Genomic DNA, 15,850 nt, shown 5'->3' on the forward strand with positions numbered 1-15,850 from the left:
GCGGTTTCTTTTATTATATAGTATAGATTTGGTTTTAGTATTATCGGTACCGGTACCGAACAATGTTACTCTGTTAACATTCCTATATGAATTTTATTGCAAGCGCTATACCAAGTGAATTTTATTGAAAGCGCTATACCAAGTAACGATAACAACACGGACCGATACCGACCAAACAACATTAGAACGGTACTAGTATTCATCTTTATGGTTTTTGATCGATGTGAAACACGTGTCGATATCCTTTTGGGCATGCCATAGTTTGTGTAATTTACCCTAATAATATTGTAAATAAACTTTTTTACTTTGTAATACATGTTTTCCACTTAGAAGACTTGATGCAAGAACCTTAATTGCAGGGATTTGTATTGACATTTAATTTGTAATGACATAAATATATAAGTTAAGAGAGACTTGTAATGATCTCCAAGTGAAGATAGATACGTGTAAGAATGACATATTTTTATATTTTTTTTTTGAACGACAAATTTCTTTTATTCTAGTCGTCTGTGGGACTTGAACCCAAGACCTCACTCTCCCAAGGTGTTTAAAGGCTTTGCCTTTGCCAATGGACCACCACTCCATTAGTTTATTTTGATATGATCATAGAAGTTAGAATTATAACAATCCCATTAAAATTTCTTACATTCATCATAAAGTACAACGACTAAATTACCAAAGACAAATATATTTGTATGAGTTAACTTTCATTTTGCTCTCTGTGGTTTGGTCACTTTAACTGTTTTGCCCAAATCATTTAAAAACAGTCATTTTCCTCCTTAATGTTTCGATCTTGTCACCACTCACCAGTTTGCTCCCTGCCTCTAACTCCATCCATATTGTATGTTAACTGAAAGGGTATTTTTGTAATTTCAAGTTAACATACAAGATCCAAGTACCCTTATGTTATACTTGAAATTACCAAAATATTCTTTCAGTTAACATACAATATGGATGGAGTTAAAGGCAGGGAGCAAACTGGTGACAAGATGGAAACATTAAGGAGGAAAATGGTTGTTTTTAAATGATTGGGGCAAAACAGTTAAAGTGACCAAACCACTGTGAGCAAAACGAAAGTCAACTCATTTAGTTACAAACTTACAATTATTACTACAAATACAAAACATACTTATTCATAAAATAATTACTTCAAACTTTTAATTATAAAGTTTTTGAATACTGAATCAATTTTCCAGATAAACCAAACCATGATCATCGATTAAACAAGATTCTTTTTACATTTTTTACGGTCACAATTAAACTAAAAAGTGGCACACCAACTTCTTAAAGTTCTAAAACACCCTAATTAAATTAATACATAACCACATGACTTCCAATTTGCCACACAAAAGCTTTTCCCAAGCTCAAAAAATGGTAGGTAATCAAAGCATATTCTACAAATTACATATACATCTTACTAAATTAAGTTTGTAAACGATGATGTTAAAACATACGGTACGTCAGCGAGGGGCCCACGTTGACCCGCCAAGTCATGAATGTCTCTCACGATGTCAAACACGGCCTCTGGTTGAGCCAACTTTAGGCTGTTTTCAGACATTTTCTTGAGCTCGTCTGAGTTGGTGCTGAACCATCCAGCCACTATCTGGGCTGTTTCTTTTGGGCTTCGGGTGAACACACCCGCCCCATTGCCCACCACGTATGGGACGTTTCCTTTTTCCTGTTGGTACAAAATGAAGCAAGTCAATTTAGGTTATTCTTTTCCGCTAACGGGTCAGGCAAAAGTTTTAATGTTGGTTAAACTGGAAACCGGTTGAACGGGTCAACTAAGTCAAACGGGTCAAAAATCACCTAAAGTGCATAAAACCTCCTCCTAAGTTTATTTACATTAATCATATTGAAAACATTAATTATATGAGAAACTGTTTTGACCCGTTACCCAACCCACCAAACTCGCTCATAGAAAATTGTAAAAAACATACAGAAGTGGAATTTACATACTTGTCCTGGAATATAGTCGTTGAGGATGATCGGAAGCCCCCTAATCAACGCCTCAGCAATCGTTCCAGGCCCCGCCTACAAAATCCGACGAAATTAATCAATACAAAGATAAACTTGAAAAGATGCAAATTTCTAGAGAGCCCTTTTGCATATTTAATAACCCAAAAAATCAATTTATTTAAAAGCTGGGATTCATAAACTGATAAACCCGAATGCAGGATTTGAGTAGATCATACCTTGGTTATAATGCAGTCACAAGCACCCATCCATTTCTGCATCTGTGTCTCAAATCCTCTAACCTATAATAAAAAACCGCAAACCATACTTATGTTTTTTTTTTTTGCTTTAAAATCAAGATTTAAAGGTGGCAAATGGGCAGGTCAGATAACGGGTCAAAAATTGCCCTTTTTGTATTGATGGAAATGGGTCGGCTTGGGTTGGTCGACACACTTTTTGCCCAACTTTTTATATGCTCATATAAAAAATAAGTGTGTCAAGTATCAAGTACAATTACAAAATGAATACTATTTAAAATGACTCTATAATTTATTAAAATAAAATGAGTCAGGGGTTTATGGATTAAAAATATGCATTTTTGCGATTTTACTGTTTACTTGTTTCCTTTGGAATTTACTTGTTTGAACCCTTACTAACAAATTTAACCGTAGTCGACCCATTCATATGTAAACGGGTCAACATTGCCACATACTTCTAGCAAAACAAAAATCTTCGTTACCTTAACAGGAATCTTCCACTCTAAAGACTCGAGGGAAGAAGCTAAAGCTTTGTTTCGACCGCATATTACTACCATTTGTCCAAACGGTTTCCCGGTTTCTTTATCGAGTAAAGATTCCGCAAGAGCCTTTGCAGTTTTCTTCACCGGGCCCATTCCTTCACCACCTCCCATTAACAAGACCGCAGGCAGTACGGGATCCAGATCTAGCTCTACTCGTAAGTCATCCTGTAAGAACCACATATTACCCCCATGAAAACCGGAACTACCATGATATAGAAAGAGGTGCTAGTTGCATAAATAGGCAACTGAATTTTGTCAAATACTATAGTTATTATATCCGTGAGAACCATAGTTGTCAATGGCGAATAGCGGACGATAGCGACAAGCTACATATACGCTACGTAGCGATAGCAATGAAATAGCAGGCGCTATTTCATGTTTAGCGATACACTAGAAGAAAATTTTTGAAATATTTTACATGTATATTTTATAAAAAAAATCCGGTAAATATGGAAGAATATAAGCTTCTATTTTCAATCATGTAACAAAAAACCCTAAAATACACTTTTTTTCTTTTTCAGTTGCTACTTGTATTTATTAAAAAAAACCTATTTTCACGCTATTTCTTCGCTTTTTAGGCGCAAACTATCAGATAGCGGCATAGTATCACATCGCTACGCCTACGCTATTCGCTATAGCGAGCGTTATGCTCACTATCAACAACTGTGGTGAGAACCTTGTCACCAAAAAACTCACAGACCCCACCAATACCCTGTTAATCAATGGGACCAGTTAAAATTCATAATGTGTCAGTAACTTTGACCATATTGACTTTTGTCTTGCGTGGCGCTTGGAAACTGGTTAACCACTAAACTTAGAATACTATCTTACATCGAAAAGTTTCGAAACTTTAATGGTTTTATGTGGCCTAAAAAGATAGTTACATAAAAAAGAAATTTTTTCCTAAAAAACCAAGGGAAAAGTGGAAACCTTGTTGAGGACAGCACGGGCGAAAGAGGGCCGAACAGGCAGTCCAAAAACTCGCACTTGGTTTTGTTCAAGGCCGTCTAGTAAAGCCCTCTTCGATACCTCTTCTGAAGGACAATAACATCTTTTCACACCTGGGTGAAACCTGGTTACATAAAAGAAATTTTAACATTTTACTGTAATTAGGTGTAATGGTAAGGGCAATGATGACTTTTACCATGTCCGATGGCATGTATTAAGGTCGGTAATAACGGTCACAAAGATGACTTTCTTTTGTAGTCCTTGCCATTTAAGTACTAACAATGGAATGTGTTGCATAAGCGGATGAACACTGATGATAATGTCCGGTTTGTACTCCATTAAACCCGCCTCAACTTCCCTAAAATTGAGAAAATTGTCACATGAGATAATCTTAACACCCAAGTATTCCCATAAATTTTCAATATGCTGGATGTTTCAAAAAGTAGGCTGAAATGGGTTGGGTCAAAACGGGTCATTTCTAGTGTGTCGCAAAACGGGTCGGGCCAGATTGGGCAAATCCCCCTTTCTAAATATTATTAAATACTAATGTGCTATATATGATTAGAGATGCTATATAATTATAACAAGAGTTAATTACTGTTTTTGTCCCTGTGGTTTGTCAAAAATCACTATTTCAGTCCATTAGTTTAAAAATTGCGATTTCAGAAGTCCCTGTGGTTTCACTTTCGTAACCATTTCAGTCCCTATGGTTTCACTTTCGTAACCATTTCAATCCATTTATTCTGTAAGTACAGAGACTGAAATGGTTACGAGGTGGACTGAAATGGTTACCAATGTGAAACCATAGGGACTGAAATCGCAATTTTTAAACTAATGGACTGAAATAGTGATTTTTGACAAACAACATGGACGAAAACAGTAATTAACTCTTATAACAATTATACTTTCACAGCCCGTTTGATCCGATTCACCAGTTAGAGATAAACATAACTTGAATCAACACATTTATGAAGAAATGGGATGAAATTACTTCCTATACTTTAGAGTAAACTACACGGATGGTCCCTGCGGTTTACCAAAATTTTGCATTTAGTCCCTAGCTTTCCAAAAGTACACATATGGTCCCTCTGGTTTGCACTTTGTAGCGCATTAGTCCCTAGCCAACAAATTTAAAGGTTTTAGTAGGTCTAAGTTAGGAACTAAATGCGTTACAAAATTCAAAGCACACGGACTATCCATATACTTTTGGAAACAGATGGGGACTATATTCGTTACAAAGTGCGAACCACAGGGACCATCCGTGTATTTTGGAAAGCTAGGGACCAAATCCAAAAGTTTGGTAAACCACAGGGACCATCCGTGTACTTTTGGAAAGCTATCAATTTTGTGTGTTCATTGATGATGACAACGAATGTGTAAAGGATGTTTAAGATTACTAAAACATCATTAATTCCATAAAAAGAATCATAGTTAGTAGCTAAATATGTACTTGGCATAGAAGGCGGCAATCGCAGCTAGATAAACACCATGTATCCATCTCGGAGAAGTGCCATGAAACGCCATACTCCAAAGCTGCACGTGTTTAACCATGAACTTGTATTGATTTTCCATATCGTTCAATGGCCAACCCGTGTATTCCTTCCAAACATCCTTAACGAATATCTACAAAAACCGAACAAACATACAAGTGAACGCTGTGATTAGCAATCGGTTACCGTTAAAACTGCAAAATTAAGATTCAATATCAATCCAAAGAAATCTCACTTTCATAGGAGTCATTCTAGCTATACTAGTAGATAAGCCTGGCAAAACGGGTTGGTCGGGTCGGGTCGGCCGACGGGTCATACCATGTTCGGGCCAGAACGGGTTCTCAGCAAAATAGGTTCGATGTAAATCATGTTTTCCTAAAACGGCTTGTTTTGACTCGAACCTATTTTGTTGAGAACCCTGGCCCGAACCAAAAATGAAACTTTTCTCTAAATCGGCATGTTTTATCCCGAACCTGGTATGACCCATCACCTAACCTGACCCACCCGTTTTGCAAGGCTTCCAAATGACCATGAAATTGCCTAAAATCGTTGAATACGGCATAAATTCGATTCGAAAACCATTCACTCCTAAAAAGAACTTAAAAACATAACAGGATTCTTCCTTCTTTTTCAATCCTGAAAATGTTCTCAAGAAAGAATTTTCCATGAAAGTTAATAATTTATGAACATCACATGATCATTAATTCACTATGCAAAATTTTCAACACTAAACATAGTAGAATAATTAATCTAAGACATGCTTAAATATTGGACTAAAAACAAATTAGACATGTGCAATTGTGCATATGAAGTGGAAGAAACTTATACCCTGTATTGATCACCATATTCCATCTTAAACGCATCCCGGATCGCCTCGGCCGACGCGCGGTGACCGCCACCCGTATCACTCATCAAAATAAGCACATTCTTGGTTCTATCAGCACCAAGCTGGACCATTTCCATAGTGTCATCTTCATCATGAATCTCATACCTTATTCTCTTTTGCCTGTTGCTACTACCACCACCACCAAAACCATACACTCCCACCCTTTCAAACACAGTCTTTAAAGAGCTTTTCTGTGATGCCACCTTTATCACCATCTTCCACCACCACCTATATATACATACAACTTTCTGTATCTATATCTTTTTTCCAAGATTTCAACAAACCCTTCAAAGATTTCACCTTTTTATCATTTTTAACACAAACCCAGAAACAAAAACATAAAAAGATTGACTTTTTCTTTGAATTAGTTTAACCAATTGGGTTTCTTGAAATAAAAGTTTTTTTTTTTCAAGATTTCAAGAACCCTTCAAAGGTTTCAGATTTTATTACTTTAAAACAAACCCAGAACCAAAAATATAAAAAAGATTGACTTTTACTTTGGATTAATTTAATTAAACCAATTGGGTTTCTTGAAATGAAAGGTTAATTTCAAGAAAGACGCAACAGAGACATGTTAGAATATTGTGTTTTAAAGTTGCTGTTTCAAGAAAATATCAACAACCCACTTGTCAAGAACCTTCAAAGAACTTAACCCACCGGAAAAATTGAAACTTTCCGGCGAATACGGTGGTTGCCGGCGGTGAAAATAATTTGTGAAACAAAGCTAGTTTATGAAAATGGGTCAGTTTTTTCTGTTAAAATAAAGGGGGTACAACGAATTTTATGCTGGAATAATACCGTTTTTCTGTTGCAAATAATGGTGGCAGATTTAAAGATATTTTTGTTGAAAATTGACAGCCGTACGATTAGGGTTTTGAATTTTTGAGTTCGAATGTTCGATGGTTTAGATTCGGATCTTTTTAAATTATTTGTTTTTTCTTAAGCCCATTTCTGATTATTTAATAATTAAGGTTTTTATAATTGTTTAAAAATGGGATCGAATCTTTTGAAAGAATATGAATCATGGAGTGTGTGATACAAACTATGTGACCAATAATTTAGGCTTGACAAATTAGCTATTATACCCTTTAAGTATTGGTGTATTTGAATATTGGCTAAAAGAATCATATTCTTAATAGTCATATCAAGTTGGTGACGTCATCTCTATAAAATGTCTTGATTACGTATTTTTTGTTTTGTTTTTAGTTAGAGTAAATTGTTGTTTTGGCCTATGTGGTTTTGTCGGTTTAACTCTTTTAGCCTAAAAATAATCTTTTAATATATCAGACTTTGATATTGCATTTTATAACGGTTTTGGCCCCTGACACATGATTGTTGACTCTTTTCGGCCTCGTCATGTTTGTTTACTACAAAAGGCATTTGTGGCCTAAAACATGCATCTAGAGCTTGGTTCTCCAAGTTATCCTTAGCTCTTGTTTCCGTTGGATTCTATTAGTGTCTTTCTGACAACTCTTTCTTTGTCTACAGTTGAGATTTGATTGTGTGCTATGTTTTGGTTTACGTGGATGATATTATTATTATCGGGAGCTTTTTGAAGTTTGTTACTAGATTGATTGAGCGCTTGCAGGTTTAGTTTGGGCTCAAGGATTTGGGTAATTTATCTTACTTTTTGGGTGTAGAGGCTACCTTCATTGACGATGTTCTACATCTCTCCTAGCAGGGCACTTTACTTGATTTATTACAGAGCAACGGTCTTGCTGAGTATTGGCCTTTATTTACTCTTGTTTCCTCTGGATGCCAGCTTTCTCGTCACACATGTATTCCTTTGGCAGATCCTACTTTATATCGGAGTACAGTTGGTGCTTTACAATATTTAGTCTTGACTCGACCCGAGATTGCTTATACGGTGAGCAAGGTGCCATAGTTTTCATAGACAGATACAGATCATCACTAGGTTGTAATCAAGCGTATCTTAAAATATCTTTAGTGCACACTTTCTCATGGGTTAAGTATACAAAAATTTGATAGTCTTGTTATACATGCTTATTCTGATGCTGATTGGGCTGGATGCCCTAATGACCGTCGATCGACTACTGGATATTATGTTTTTCTTGGACCCAACCCCATCAATTGGAGCTCCAAGAAACAACATATTGTTGCCCATTTCGACACCGAGGTTGAGTATCGTGGTTTAGCTCACACTACTGCTGAGATTCGTTTGGTTATCTCAAGACTGGGTGAGCTTCATATTTCTTCCTTTTGTCCACCTACTCTCCGGTGTAACAATATTGGTGCTACTTATTATGCAGTCAATCATGTGTTTCATCAGCGGACGAAACACTTAGAAATTGATTTGCATTTTATTCATGATATGGTGTTAGCACAGACTCTCTGTGTACGAAATGTGCCCACTCTGTTTAGCTGGCGGACCTTTTGACTGGGTGTTCATCCTCTCGTTTTGACACTCTTCGGTTCAAGCTTCACATTGATGCGCCCTATTTAGCTTGAGGGGTGCATTGAGTAGAGAGTTGGTTTGAGAGTTTGTTATAGCTGAGAGAGTTGGTTATTAGTTAGGCTATCTTCTTGTATATACACGAGATGATTTCCTTGTATTGTAACTTTTACACATTCTATTATATTGATGAGATACAGAGCTTTCATACATGTTATCATGAGTTCTTTAGAGGGAGAATGGAAGAGATAGACCGATGGTGATACTGATGGCATTGGCGATGACTGGCGGGTGGCGGTGAGTTTTAATGAATGGAAATGGTGAATATGTCTAGTGGGCAATAATTTTAATCAATTATTGGAAAAAAACATATTAATATATCAAGTGGATACTTGAATTTTATTTTAATATTTTAATGATAATGGGTGTTTTGGTCATATTACATCAGCTTAACAGAAAAAGATAGCCCCATCTATGGTCATCAGGGACTAAATTTGTTACCCGCTTACAAAATATTGAACTAGACTTCTACTTTCCAATAAATATGTATTCAAAACATAATATTGACATACCAATAGAACCAACCTAATTACCATCTAACCTTACGTTCTCGAGTTACATTTATAAGAATCTATCTACTATAATAAAAGAAATCTGTTTTGGGACACGTGTCATTTATTGAAGGTGTCTACATTTGTAATCAGGGCCGGCCCTGAGAATTCGTGTACCCTGTTCGAACTCAAAAAAATGTGCCCTTAGGCCTTAACGAAATCGGGTTTGGGCTCACTAAAGGTCTAAACCTAATGCCAAAGGGGTTAATAACTAATCCAAACTATAAGAATAGTTTTGTAAGGGGGCCTATGTTGGTGTTTGTATGGGTGTACCCAATTAAAAAAATATTTTACATATACATATCGGATTTTTTTCATAAAAAACGTGCCCCTCAAAATATCGGGCCCTGGCCGGTGGTCCTCCCCGCCCACCCCCAGGGCCGGCCTTGTTTGTAATTTCCTGTCTTTTCATACTTATCTTATATCAATTAATTAAATAATAAATAATTAAATAATATTAAATCTTATCTTACTTTGAATGTCGGATATAATCATTCTATTTTTTCTAATAATATATTATCTTCAAATTTAAGTTATAAATATTCTATTTTTTCTAATAATATATTATCTTCAAATTTAAGTTATAAATTAAAGATATTTTTTAAATAATAACACAAAACAATAATCTTAAACTTAAAAAACAATAATATGCTCATATAAAAAATTTAAAGTACAAACAAAATATACAAAATAAATTATTAGACATTAGATCAAACTTTAAAAAAACACTAATTAGGAAGAGAAGCTAATAATATAATTTTGTTTTTAATTTTTCAAATTTGGGTTCTAATTAATTCGAATTAAACTTAACCAAGTTTGTGATTTGATTCAAATTAAACCGAACCAAATTTATGATTTTAACTTTTTTATTATTTAGTATATATTTGCCCCGCTTGCGGTATGCGCATATAATGTATATGTGTGGACGCTCGGAGGGCAAAGGTGAAATTGCACTAATTTTAACGTTATTTTACTAAGTTCGTGAAAATAACGTTAAAAGCGGCGGATGGTTAATAATGCATCATCATGTGGTGGCGTTGATAACAGAAAGACAAAAGGGAACATGCACTAATCGGTCTTTGTCCCGATTGCTGAGTGTTACGTGCCTTATGTCCAAGGCTTGATACAAAACTACTATCGAGCCGATGGTCTCACTGAAAGCAGCCTCTACATCTTACCTTCCTTAGACTCTACCTTATCTTTGCTATTGGTGGAATTTACTGAGTATGATGATGATGATGATTTAGTACATATAATTAGATCTATTCAACCCGTATAAGCCACGAGGTTTATATGGATATAACTTTTTTGTTATTTAGTTTATAAAATTACATTTATCCAACCTGAGTAATATACAAGGTTATTAAAATTACATTTATTTAACCTGTGTAATACACAGTGTTTTTAAAGATATAACTTTTTTTATTATTTAGTATATATAATTAGATTTATTCAACCTGTACAAATCAAGAGTTTTTATTATTTGGTATATAAAATTACATTTATTCAGTATAATACATGGGATTCTTAGAGATATAATTTTACTATATAAAATTACATTTATTCAATCCGTGTAATAAACGAGATCTTTAAAGAATAATTTTTTTTAATTTAGCATATAAAATTACATTTATTCAACCCGTGTACTACACGGGGTTCTAACCTAGTTTAAACTACTATTGAAAACTTCGGTGATGGTTGGGGGCAGTGTTTTTGCAACCGGATCGGACCGGACGGTTGAACCGGTCGAACCGCGAATCGGACATGTCACCGGTCCGATTGAGCACATTTTGGCTGCTTCCGTTTGAGCCGGCCGGTTTGTGCGAGCGGAGTTGTTGATTTCTTTTCGTCTTATTGCGACTTATCCATATGAATAACCTAACTCAGACTTCTAAAAATATCAAATACATATAGATAGGAGGAAGAAAGCAAGAAAAACTGGATACAAAAGACATAAACTTAAATGAAGAAGAACAGAAAGGGTAGGGGTGACAATTCTTGACACGACTTGTCAATCCGACCCGAACCCGATACGGAAAAAATAGGTTTGGGTCAACTAACACAACCCGTTAAAAACGGGTTGGGTTCGGGTTGACCCGTATTAAAAACGGGTCGGGTTCAGGTTGACCCACTAATCCGTTTAACTATTTAGAAAAAAAAATTATTTATATATTTTTTTTTGTTTTTTTTTTGTTTTTATTTTACATGGTTAGCCAAAACAATATTAATTCTGATACATTATATTATTTATTTGTCACACTCATACTCATCACTAAATATGTTATCAATAACCTGCTTAAAACACAATAACCCGTTTATAAATCATCAACTTATATGACTCATTTCAAAATATGGGTTGAACCGATCGGGTTCGGGTTGACCCAAATTTATATGGGTTGGATTAGGGTTGAAATCTTTGACCCGAATAATAATATGGGTCGGGTTCGGATTGAACATTTCAATCCACCAACCCATAACCCGTCGACCTGACAACCCGATATGATTGACACCCCTATAAAAGAGTATGTGTAAGAAGAAACACACAGATTACAAAGCCGGCTTGACTAGGGCTGTAAACGAACCGAACGAACACGAACAAGGCCTTGTTCGTGTTCGTTCGTTAAGGAAATAAATGTGTTCACGAACGGTTCATGAACACTTACCAAACGAGATTTTATGTTCGTGTTCGTTCATTAAGGAAATGACTGTGTTCGCGAACGGTTCACGAACACAAACGAACACAAATAAATTTGGCGAACGATACGAAGGATAAAGAAAGATGCCCCAGAGAGTAGCACTCGAACTTGAATCCCTTATTGTGGAACGGAGGTCGATCGTATTCGCCGATGTAAATAATGAGAAATGAAAGAGAAATGATACATAAACAAGGTGAAAGTGGGTTTCTTAGTTTAATTGTTAGGGTAATAAAATATATAAAAGTTTAATAATATAAAAAGTACAAATAAAATATAACAAAGTACAAAGATCTTCAATTAAAACACAAACATACGAACATAAACGAACGCAAATCAACGAATGTTCACGAACACGTTCACGAACACCTTACCGAACGTTCACGAACACAATCGAACGAACGAGACCTCTGTTCATGTTCGTTCATTTAACTAATCGAACAAAATATCATGTTCATGTTCGTTCGTTTATTAAACGAACGAACATAAACGAACTTCCCGCCGAACGGTTTACGAACTGTTCGTTGAACGTTCGGTTCATTTACAGCCCTAGGGTTGACTGTTAGCCTATGCAAGTAGTCCAATTACGTATGTGTGTAAATTGTAATCTTAACTTGACTTTTAGCCAGCTCAAGGGGGCATATTGCCACTTGGATGTCATCATTTAGTGATACATGGGACCCACTTTAACAGTTGGCAACCAACCTGGAAACTATTTTGCTCTTTCACCCCTCAAATTTATCCGTACTACAAATTAAGTTCATATTATTATTGTGTGTAGAATTCACGTCAATAACTGCCGTTTGACTTAACTAGTGTTGTCATCTTTATTATACGTCTATTAGACCATGTGTAGTGGTGAAGAAAAATAATGCCTCCACCATGGGGCATTATCTGACACGTGGCAGTCTAGTCAGCATGGGGCGTTATTGCAAAAGTGGCGTAGTGGGAATAATGCCTAATAATGCCCCTTCCAATCATTAAAAAAAAAAAAAACCAAACTAGTTGGTCATTGGCTAGTCAAACTCTCCTCCACTCCCATTGGCCACTTCAATAAACCATTTGACCACTTCCAGCATTTTAATTAAAACGCCATTTTGATTTTTTTTTGAAAATAACGCCCGGAAACACCGGGTGTAATGGGGTGGGGGGCATTATCCGGCGTTTTTTTTTTGATTTTTTTTAAAACCACGCCCCACTACGGGTGGTCTTAAAAGAAATAAATTTACTATCTTTAGCATATTAAATTTAGAAGTATATATTTATGAGAAAATAACAAATCTAGCGACTTTAGAAAATTGATGCACGAAGCCATTGTAAACTGTTTTTAAAAAATATGAGAAAAAGCAAATCACTATTTTTTTCATTGTTTTCATGATTATAGACGTAGAAAAAGATCAAACACAAATACTCTTATCGTACAAAACATACGAATAACGTGAATTTTTATTCTCCTTCAATTTATTAAACCACTAATATATAAGATAAATTTATATCGAGATAGTTAGTAAACGGGTAACAAAAATTGAATTTCCTACCCCCAAATCTAGTTCATTCCTGTACTATCAAAATCCAATTTATTCCAAATCTATTTAGAAAAAAAACAAAGAAAACCTATTTTGCGTCAGATCGAAGCTACCTATTTTGAGTCAACTTTTCTTGTTGGATTTTGATCGAAATACTGCTGGTGACTTCAATCTGTTTACATTAAAAGTGGCTTGAATGCTTGATTTCTTTCAGATTTTTGATTTCATGTTAATCGAACCTTTTTCCACTCACCAATTCGTATTTCTATGGATGCATTCTAAGTGTTTGATGAAATACCAACGCTTAATTTTTTGTTTTTACATCAAAATTTCGTGTTTCAACTTGAAGCGTGATTTATTTCGCGTTAATGACAAACCCTTCTACGCCTTTGAGTGGCTCCTGGCCATGTCCTTTTCGTATGTTTCATTGTTGCCCGGATGGTGAAGTGAGAAATAAGGGGATTTCTCGGTTGATCTCTCATCTCAAGAGGTTGCACCTTTCTAGCGATGAACGTAGAAGTGTGTTGCGTGAGGCTACTTCTACGGACCATGGGTTGTTTATGGACGTAGAAGGTACTTTAAAGGTTTTTGGCCAATGGATGTGTGGGAAGTGTTTGAGTATACATGCATTGAGTCGTGCATGCCATCACCCCGATGGGCTTGTCCGTTTTACTAATCGTGATAATGACATAGATAGCTACATTATAGGGATTCCGAGGCCCTCTCCCAAGGCGCACGTGGCCAATGTTCATGAGTCGTTCATGTTGGATATTGTTATACTAGATGGTGTCTTTAAAGTACCCATTGTCACCATGAAGAGCATCCCTCATAGTTGTCGTTTGGCTTTTTCTCAGGCGTTGAAAACCACTCTCTACAAAGTGGTTGCCCAACCTAGATCCATTGAAGCGTGGGTTAGGTTGTTCCTTCTTCCTCGCTGCACTTTGCAAGTGGTCAGACTAAAAAATAGGCAAGAAAGAAGGTCTGGGAATACGAAGGCATTGCAACAAAGATCAATTCTGAATTCTTTAACCACATGGGGGAAAGAAAATGGTATTTTCATGTTAGTTAAAAATATATTTGATAGTCCTGCTTTGGGGTCTCTAGGTCAAGGACGTGTTGATAATCCTGAGGAGAGTACTGTTAGTAACACCAATGTTAGGCAGTGTCTTCGGAAGGTTGCTGATGGCCACTTTACAGCTGCAGACTGTAGTGAAGGTGTTATGTTCATTCGGTGTTGCTCTGCACGATGATAATACCATGCAGGCTTTAGAGGCCAAACATCCATACAGAGAACCTCCATCTATGCCATGTACTATATATTTTGAGCCTCCCCTTGTAGCAAAGGTTGATAGTGTCCTTGGTTGCATTAAAATGTTTCCTAAAGGAACCTCATGTGTGTGTGTGTGTGGGGGGGGGGGGATGGCTTGAGGGCACAACACATTTTGGAGGCTTTATATGGAGAGGGGTCTGCTATTGCCACTAATCTCTTCTGCGCTATCACTGTGGTAGTCAACTTATGGTTACAGGGAAATGCCCATCGTGTTTGGCAGAGTTTGTCGCGTCTGCTCCCCTTACACCGCTCTTAAAACCCGACAATGGAATTAGACATATTGCAGTGGGTACTATATGGAGGCGTTTGGTTTCCAAGGTTACTATGAAGGGTGTTGGTAAAGAAATGACCAAGTACCTTAATGATTTTCAGTTTGGGGTCGGTGTGTCGGGTGGCGCTGAAGCCATTTTACACAGCGTCAACAGGGTTCTATGTAGGATCGTGTTTTGACCCGATTGAGTCGTTCAGAGGCGTTCAACTACGTTTCAGGTGCGGAATAACAAGAAACGGGGGTAGAAATAGCTTGTTCTTCACTAAATATGCTGATTGTATTGATCTGACAACGTTTACAGCTCAAACTTCACACCGGCAGCACTTCGGCGTGGAATACAAGGAGATGCCTATAGTTTCGCTCGAATGGACTGCTATTTATAGGCCTAGTGGTTTCGCTTATATGGACATGTCCATATAAGCGAAACCTCATATGTCACATAAGCGAAACTACATGCTTTGACCATATGAGCGAAACCTCCCTACTAAACACATACAATCTCCAGTTTTCTCGTAAAACGCGCCCTAATCTATACAATACAATGTATGACTCGATCCAAGACGAAGTCGACAGATGTAGTGCACCAACAAACTCCCCCTCAGATGTTGACGGAGTCGTCCATCGAGTCACGACAATGCTGTGTCTTCACATCTTCAGTCTTGATCAGTCTCTGGGCTTTTCTCTCTCTCTATCCTCATTAACAGACTCCCTTTAACTTGAATATCTTCAGACTCCCCCTCTCGATTTGCTGGCATTCCTTTGTTCTTCAGCAATATCTGATACAGGATCGTCGTCTGGCTTTCATGTTCCAGGATAGAGACTTGTCTCAAGCTCTATCTGCAGAGTCTTTAATTTTCAGGATTGATCTGCCTGGCTCATCAGGAGTCAAAAACTTGGCTTTCTTCAAACAGAATCCTCAGGTATCAT

The 15,850-nt window shown here is 36.6% G+C and overlaps 1 protein-coding gene across 1 annotated transcript; it reads right to left on the minus strand.

Annotated features, from left to right (window-relative positions):
- Window positions 1–1,188: 1,188 nt before the first annotated feature.
- On the minus strand, window positions 1,189–6,846 carry LOC110928684 (monogalactosyldiacylglycerol synthase 2, chloroplastic). The gene is made up of 8 exons (XM_022171717.2): window positions 6,022–6,846; window positions 5,154–5,326; window positions 3,900–4,061; window positions 3,686–3,827; window positions 2,696–2,920; window positions 2,196–2,258; window positions 1,960–2,034; window positions 1,189–1,678 (listed from the first exon to the last, which is right to left on the minus strand). The coding sequence occupies exons 1-8, from the start codon at window positions 6,292–6,294 to the stop codon at window positions 1,418–1,420; spliced, it is 1,374 nt and encodes a 457-aa protein (XP_022027409.1). The 5' UTR covers window positions 6,295–6,846; the 3' UTR covers window positions 1,189–1,417.
- Window positions 6,847–15,850: the final 9,004 nt, after the last annotated feature.

The sequence above is a fragment of the Helianthus annuus genome, chromosome 3 (assembly GCF_002127325.2).
Source record: "Helianthus annuus cultivar XRQ/B chromosome 3, HanXRQr2.0-SUNRISE, whole genome shotgun sequence".
NCBI lineage: Eukaryota > Viridiplantae > Streptophyta > Magnoliopsida > Asterales > Asteraceae > Helianthus > Helianthus annuus.